General features: G+C 40.0%; 1 protein-coding gene and 1 long non-coding RNA gene across 3 annotated transcripts; one reads left to right on the top strand and one right to left on the bottom strand.

Annotated features, from left to right (window-relative positions):
* Positions 1–428: 428 nt before the first annotated feature.
* On the top strand, positions 429–1,780 carry LOC118437827. Its single transcript, XR_004836397.1, has 3 exons — positions 429–585; positions 827–1,167; positions 1,393–1,780. It is a non-coding gene; the product is annotated as an uncharacterized LOC118437827 (long non-coding RNA).
* A 2,904-nt stretch (positions 1,781–4,684) lies between these two features.
* LOC118437816 lies at positions 4,685–6,559 on the bottom strand. 2 transcript variants are annotated; one of them, XM_035857205.1, is made up of 3 exons: positions 6,431–6,559; positions 5,968–6,108; positions 4,685–5,077 (listed from the first exon to the last, which is right to left on the bottom strand). In XM_035857205.1, the coding sequence occupies exons 1-3, from the start codon at positions 6,431–6,433 to the stop codon at positions 4,832–4,834; spliced, it is 390 nt and encodes a 129-aa protein (XP_035713098.1). In that variant the 5' UTR covers positions 6,434–6,559; the 3' UTR covers positions 4,685–4,831. The 2 variants fall into 2 exon arrangements, 1 of the variants encoding a protein (XP_035713098.1); XR_004836382.1 differs by lacking the exon at positions 4,685–5,077 and adding an exon at positions 5,502–5,702.
* Between the last annotated feature and the right edge of the window lie 1,847 nt (positions 6,560–8,406).

The following is an 8,406-nucleotide window of genomic DNA, read 5'->3' as shown; positions in this document are numbered from 1 at the left end:
TATGTATTTCGTGCAAGGCATACTTGTACGTGCACAAGGTTTATTAATTTAAATGTCGAAAATTTGCGCCCGAGGTCCACGCCCATGTATCATCATATCAACTATTTGTATATCAACTACGGGGCGTATATTTCGCCCATTGACTCACGAGGGAACCTCTTATAGTGCCCGGAGCTCCCAGCATAACCACTATGTACATTCAACGTAGATTTTAATACTAGTCCGATGATGTGACAAAATTTCCGCGTCAAAATGACATTTCGTCAAGTGGTGACGACTTTAGTGACCCGCCGAACGGTCACTTTCGCCCATGCTTTCAAAAGGGGAACGCTTTTCACCACTCGCTCCTCACTCATCTACATCACTCATCTATATAGTACCTATTCGTCCATGCTTACATAAAGCTATGTTTCAACTAAGCAAAAACATTCATGGTCTGAACTTTCAAAGTTTCAACTCTTTGTGTCCACAGAAATACGGTAGGTTCCAACATGTCTGGTTGGATGGTCGTGCAAAATGTCGAGTCAGAATTTTAAACTCCAACTTTCTCAGTGGAATTGTTTTTTCCTCGAGTTGCGTTGAGCGGTACGAAATAATAGATACAGTTAGTACTACAATTAACCGACCGAATTTTGGTCTCGCTTAGTTTAAACGTATTGAAGATTTTGCAATTGAATCCAAAAATGTAAATTACAATCGTAAGCGCTTTTTATCTTATGCAAATCAAAATGTGGTTGGTAATTACGGTGCTAAGCGTATATTTACTAAATAAGCATCTATGAAAAATACACATGCACATATGTATAAATATAATATTTAAATGTAGGCGCATATGAAGCCGAAGGAAAGATTGTTTCGATGTACCCAATTTCTGGGCTTGGAAACTGGCAAATTCGGGATTTTAGCTTGGGTTTGACCATTCGGATTTCTGGCTTTGCGATTGAAGATGGATACATAAATATTCGGAGTTACTCGAACCGAGAAATTGTTTTGAATGATCCCATTTCCGACGTGGCGAATCATGTGCTTTTCCCCGACTTGGTAACCGCTGATAGTGCGGATGGTTTGGGGATCGAGGTTCTCGGAATTTTGGGAGAAATGTTTGAGAGGGAGGTGAAACACCCGATCGCTAATTCGGTCCTGGACTATTTAAACTTTAAATTCTCAGTGAGTCAATAAGGATATTCATAACAGTTCGCATCGTTAGCAAAAAAAATATACAACTTGTAAAAACTTTGGGTTAAAAGTCATTGGAGATGTTGTGCATATTGTATTTTGCAAATTTATTTTCAAAATTTTGTAACTATGCGAACATGGAAACTCATTATGAATACCCCGAATGTGTGTAATGGTGGGACGGGAATGTTTAATTATTCGGGTAAATACTTTTAGAATACTCCAATCACCGAAATTATTGGGACAACGAGGCCACCCTGCTAATCCAGAATTTTGTTTGACGACCGGTACTAACACTTGAATTTGGGAACCGTGAACCATATGTGTAATTAGTTTTCAAAAATTTATTCAGCTTAAATCAATTTGTTCCATTGTGTAGAATTATGAAACAAAACTTATTCATGCAATGAAACCTTAATGGAAAGACAGCATACATAAATATGTACATACATACATGTTTGCAAAAGCACTAAGCATCGATTTTTTCTTAATGGTAAATTGGCTTCAAAATTTTGACCAAAATATATGTAAGCTTTAAGATAAATATATAAGCTTTCATGTACATATGCATGTAAATAAATGTTTGGCGTCAAAGCCGAAATTATGACCCGTGCAATTTTGAATTTTGTAACATTTACATATGGTACTTTGTGTTTTATGGTTTAAAAATTAAATTCTAGTTAGTAATAATAAACTCAAAATCTACGATTTTTGGTGCTTTGGAATTATACATAAAAGTAATAACTTTACAGATGAACGTGTTAATTTTGATTTTTTTACGTCAACAAGTTTTGTGCGGAGGGGATGGTTATAAAAGTATGAATTACTAGCGTATAAGCCCGTCTCCCGCCGGGCGCGAGCTTAGTTGATTGTCATGAAAATAAAATTGAGTGGAATTCTGGAAAACTCAAACCAATTAAATATTTTAATGTATATAATAATTTCAAATTTTGTCACCGACGGAAGTCAAAGGAATTTGTGAAGAACGTGAAATTGATGGAATGAGTTGATGATGAAAGTTGATGGTAGGAAAATTAAAATATTTAAGAAATCGAAACAATGCTCATGGCATACTGTATATTCTTATTTGGTAATAAATATTTGGTCACAACGAATGGATCCAAGGAAAATCAACATCAAATTGTTATACCCGATTCAAAATCTGTTAACAACGACACGTTTGACGTGTTCGACATATGTCACATTTGACTTGGTCCACACGGTTACTTGTGTGTGGCACGTCAAAGCGCGTATGATATTATACTCGTGCTCAGATTTCAAAATCTGTTCCAGTAGAAGATTCATCGAAGGCCTCATTCCCTTCGTGAAGGGAATGGAATTCAGATTCGATTCTTAAATCTACGTAGTCTGCACATGAAGGGAATGGAGTGTGTATAACATGAGCAGCCGATGGGAACATCGAATAACCGCGGGGACATTTTCCCTCGTCCCTCTGTCCCCACCCTTCCGGGGCTACTGTATATTTTGTCTGTCGTTGGGAGGGGCATGTTCCTTATGTGACGCTGCAGTGAGAGCTGGTTATGAGCCTTGACAAAATATGAAATAGCTACTTAATCTGAAGTATATCTAACGGAAAGGGGAATCTGATCCCTTTCCCTTCATGCAAAGATGTCACTATTTCGTCTGAAGTATATCTAACGGGAGGCGGATCCCGTTCCCTTTCCTTTCCGAATCGTGCAAAGATGTCACTACTTCGTCTGAAGTATATCCAAAGGGAAGAGGGAAGGAACGGAACCCTCACCATCGTTTGATGACTTCACTGCGGCTCCAGCCCGCACACCCCCAATATAGTAATAACCACATCCCAATAGGGCAAAATCAAACAGAGGTAGTGGCCATTTAGGTGCGCGACCCCACAAACAGATGACACCCGACACTGGGGGTGTAGCCACTTTCAATATGCAAACTCGTGAGCCAATGTCTCGCACCCCCGTCATTCCTTCCATCAAGTAGTCCACAGATGAAGGGAGCGGAATTCCATTCCCCTTCCCTACCACTGATGTGAAGATTTCACTACTGCGCCTGAACTATATCCAAGGGGAATGGAAGAGGAAGGGAATTCCATTCCCTTATGTGTACCCTAAGTAATCTATCTTTGAATCCGATATGAATATGGTCAACCCATGAAGGGAACGGAATCCGTTCTCCTTCCCGTCATCCACACATAGCGAAATTTATGTCAATGGTTTCGGAATGGGCCTGAACGGAACAGCATATTCCTTAAATATCCGGAACAAAGGAATAACTAATGTCCCTTCGGTACCATTTTACACCTTTCATTGGGTTAATAGGCAAATTTCCATGATAATGTCTAGCATACCCATTCCCCCAAGAGCGATAACCATACCCCAGGGGCACACCCTCTAAATCCTCCTATCCGAACGATAACCATATCCCAGGGGGACACACCCTCCAACTCCCCCCAGCAGAGCGATAACCATATAACCATATCCCAGGGGCACGGCCTCCCACTCCCCCCAGCAGAGCGATAACCATATCCCAGAGGGGCACACCCTCCCACTCCCCCCAGCAGAACGATAACCATATCCCAGAGGGGCACACCCTCCAACTCCCCCCAGCTGCGCGATAACCATATCCCAGAGGGGCACACCCTTCCACTCCCCCAGCAGAGCGATAACCATATAACCATATCCCAGGGGGGCACACCCTCCCACTCCCCCAGCAGAGCGATAACCATATAACCATATCCCAGAGGGGCACACCCTCCCATTCCCCCCAGCAGAGCGATAACCATATCCCAGAGGGGCACACCCTTCCAATCCCCCAGCAGAGCGATAACCATATAACCATATCCCAGGGGGGCACACCCTTCCACTCCCCCCAGCAGAGCGATAACCATATAACCATATCCCAGAGGGGCACACCCTCCCATTCCCCCCAGCAGAGCGATAACCATATCCCAGAGGGGCACACCCTCCCACTCCCCCCAGCAGAACGATAACCATATCCCAGAGGGGCACACCCTCCAACTCCCCCCAGCTGCGCGATAACCATATCCCAGAGGGGCACACCCTTCCACTCCCCCCAGCAGAGCGATAACCATATAACCATATCCCAGGGGGCACACCCTCCCACTCCCCCCAGCAGAGCGATAACCATATCCCAGGGGGGGAAACCCTCCCAATCCCCCGAGCGACCAGATAACCACAATTAAGAGTTTGTGTTACCTTCCCTTACTGATAACCATCAAGCCAAGGATAACTAACTTATCGACTTTCCAACCGCTGGCACCAACGCAGCTGATATGCAAATCACTTTCTCCACTTTCACTTCCGTTTCGGAAAATAACTTTCACTTCCGTTGCAGACAAACATTTCCAGCTTATAATGTAGAAGATGGTATTATCCATACGTCATAAAAGAGGGGAAAAGTGTTCAACAAATATTATACGCGTATGAATTTAATTGAACCAAATTAAGAGTTTTCACCGAGTATAATTATTTATTTGAAAAATTTGTACAACAGCCCACGAATAATTGGATATCATGACAACAATTTTATTCTATTCTCACTCGGTGGAACTTATTATTATTTGAGGATCGAATCCATTAGTCAACACATTGTTTGACATAAATTTGAAATTAAACCTACTTATTTACGTAAAAGTACGTTCTTAAACAATATTTTCACAAGTCCCGATTTTCGGATCGCAGCAGCAATACCCGACCGTTCCGGAAGGACAGCCCGCTTGATAAGGATCCTTCCCCGTGTAGATGGCACCTTCAATGTAAAACTTGCAGACGTCATGTCCCGATTGCACCTTCGGGTCGTAACAACTCCGGCTGAACGTGGCATCCGGAGTGGACGCTCGTTGGGAACATTGTTTCACGGCTGGAGGAGCATAAGCAGGTCCGAGTTGCTAAAAAACAAATTTCAATTCACAATTTCAATTCATAGGTGAAATTTAAGATAAATTAGTCAACGTGTACACCTATTTAAATTAAAGCTACGATTTCTTGCCAATGTACAAGAAACACAGAAAAATCGCTACTCAACCGCTTAATTACATGTAGTAAAAAGGGTAGGCCACTAGGTGGCGTTTTAAGCATCTTGCAGTTCTTCAGAATTTTTCATAGTGATAAAAGATGTTTCACAGGTGAGAATGCAATATTAAAATATTGGATACATATGTTCCGTTTGCGGGGCGTTTAAATTTATCCCTGGTAGTAAGTACCTTGTATAAACCTAATTTTCCGGTTTTTATTGGCAGTAGTTAAAATGGAGGAAACCTTCCTAGTCAACTAATTGTGTAATGCTTTAAGCTCTTTTAAGCTCACACTTTGTGATGGATATGGGTATCCAGGATATTGGTTCGGGTAATTGGCCGGGTACGAATTTATGGGATACTGGCTGCTTCCATATGACGGATATTGTTGGGGGGCGCCGGAAAATGCTTGAGAGTGTGGGTGGTACATGCCATTCTGGTTGAGCAGGTTTACACAATAGTCTATCTGCCTCGCGCGACGTGCCTGTTGTCTTAATGTCTGAAACGAGACAAATTATGGACTGCAGAGTGAATTTTCTAAATATCGCTTAACTCAACGGAACACTCTTAAAAATAATGTTATTCCATTGAAAATCAAATGCGCTCTGAGTTCTACATAAGTAAACTATACTAAATCTAGAGTATCGTTAACTTGATAAAGGGTAAAGTTTACTCGGGATTTTGTACAGTTTATTCTGAACACAGAATTCAGACTGCATTTAGTTTTCAAAAGGGTAGGATCATTTTTAAGAGTGAATATCTACCAAATTTCTTGCTACAACTGGAATCGGATCCATTCTTTTATTGGGTTGCGTGAGTTGGACATCATGTGGAACACCAGATTCTGAAGAATACGTCGGCGTGGTGGACTTGAGTATGCAGAGTATGGTGATTAGTCTTAAAATCTGAAAAAATGTGGAAAATTAAAACTTGTCAATCACTTTGGACACAAGATTTTTTGAGATTTTTAAAGTTAGTATTCAAAATAAGTTGAAATTCTGTAATTTTGTTTAAAATGGGATCAAGATATACAAAATTTGTTTATTGTTATGGCTTGATTTTGGAAATTCAGTTGAGCCTTCTTATTGTTAAACTGTCAAATAAGAAACTGCACAACTTCCGTTCAGCTTCGTGTGAAATTTCTTTCTGGAATGAACGGTCTGATTGAAAATTTTGGCAACAAGATAATACAAATTTTGAGCCGACATTTTTGACTCAAATGATTACCATTATTGGGACCTGGTTGTTTCAACCGTTTTAAGCTCTACGGAATAAAAATATGTGATAAACACTTGTAGTTCTAGGAGTAAATAGATCCGATTTTAAAATGTGTAATTTTTTATAAGATGAAAAATAAGGAGCTATGTACGACCACAACAGAGGCCAATTCAGATATGAAAATAGGTTTTGTTTTTCACAAAATTAACCCAAATTTTGCCTGATCAAACCTGTTTCTCCCATCTCGACATGAACTTAGGGAACGTCCATATAGTACGTCATCAAAAATCACTGATTCTTACGATTATCTATTTAGACTACCCGACCACCACTTCTTTATTGTCTTCATATTAAGCTGAGCACTAGTAAGATGGACTACTAAAAACCACCCATTCACATTTTTGATGACGTAATATACGGCCGTTCCCTTGTTCACGAATTTCAACCTGTTCATGAGTAACGTATGTTTGCCAGTGTGCGTGTATTTGGGTGTAAATATGTATATAGAGCAATGGAATAGTGTACATACATGTGTAAGTTTTTTTTTGCATCTACATTTTGCGCATGATTTGCACACATGTGTGTGATTTAGGCCCAAAATCTATTGTATGAACCCGGTTTTGGACTTGTTTTTTTATTGCTCTGATTTACATATGTATGCAAGATTTAAGTCTTTGAAGATTAAAATATGTAAAGTATTTATGCAAGTGAAAACAGGTTTGTTTTTACGGAAACTCGACTATGAAAGGTAAGTTAATTAATATGTATTTATCGGAGGTCGACGCCGGGTAGAATTTTATACGGAATTTCTCGGAATTTCTCGGTCGGAGAGATTGCTTTCTTCAAATGAATTATCTATGTATGCATTTGTCACCGTCACAGTTAAAAGATAGTGCAAAAAAGTGCCAAATAATTTTGTACAAAACCGTAATGTGTCCTCCGTTCGAGAAAGTGATTGAGGAATAGAACTTTATTGAACTGCTTATTTTATGTATGTATGAACAATAATAAGGTTACAAACTTTTGACCATGCTATCATTTCCCCTATTTTGTGAGATGCATTTACAAATGCATAAATTTTGCGCTGGTATAAAGAAACTAAAACTGTTCCCATGAAAATCTGAGTTCGACATAAAGTAGCTAAATACATACTATACTATTTAAAATACGCAGTTACATAGGATATAATATTAAAAATTAGGAGAAGAGTTCTCTTTTTAGTATTTCAAAGGGCCTAACCTATGTACATAGGCGGTCTATGATAGACTCTTTGAGCAAAAAAGTTTCAAAAAAGATCAAAAAAGTTTCCGTTCTACCAATTTTCCCTATAAATTTTATAGCTATATACAGTCGTATGGGTTATAAGGTAGCAACCCAAAAAGTCCTGTTTTGATGGAAAAACGCCAGCGTGCACGCTCGCTCACCTGCTCGAGTCATGTACATGACTTCCTACAAAAGCAGGTGAGCGCGCGTGCACGCTGATCAAAACAGGCAGGCCCGTACCGACGATGCTTCTAGATGGAGCGCTGGCTCCAGGCCGTACGGCCCGAAGGGCTGTACCGGCGCGCCCTATACACTAGATATAATGGGCCTGTCACACGCCGCAAGATAAATGCATATTAAGTGTGGAAAAGTGTATGGTAGACAAGCTTCATTTGCGAGGCCGGATTTTCCTAGTCAACAATTAAACAATTTTAAACCCGATCTGTTCTTACGGGGATAGACCTTTAGCTAATGACAAATTTGATGTGTCATACAAAATTTAGGATTGTAATTTCAGATGTACCTCCACGAATTCATAATCTCAAGTAATATTTGATTTCAAGAAATGAGATAGAGGATTAAACTCCGTGATTAGCAAATGAGTCTCAAGGGGCTTGTAAGTAGGTCATCCAAAATTGGGTTTTCCAATTGCATATAAGATGTTGAAAATCGGTTTTAAATTTAACGGAAAACGGGTTTTAAAAGTTTCCAAAAACCGGCGT

This window comes from Folsomia candida, unplaced genomic scaffold, assembly GCF_002217175.1.
Source record: "Folsomia candida strain VU population unplaced genomic scaffold, ASM221717v1 Fcan01_Sc016, whole genome shotgun sequence".
Lineage (NCBI taxonomy): Eukaryota > Metazoa > Arthropoda > Collembola > Entomobryomorpha > Isotomidae > Folsomia > Folsomia candida.
This window is presented reverse-complemented; position numbering and strand designations above follow the sequence as displayed.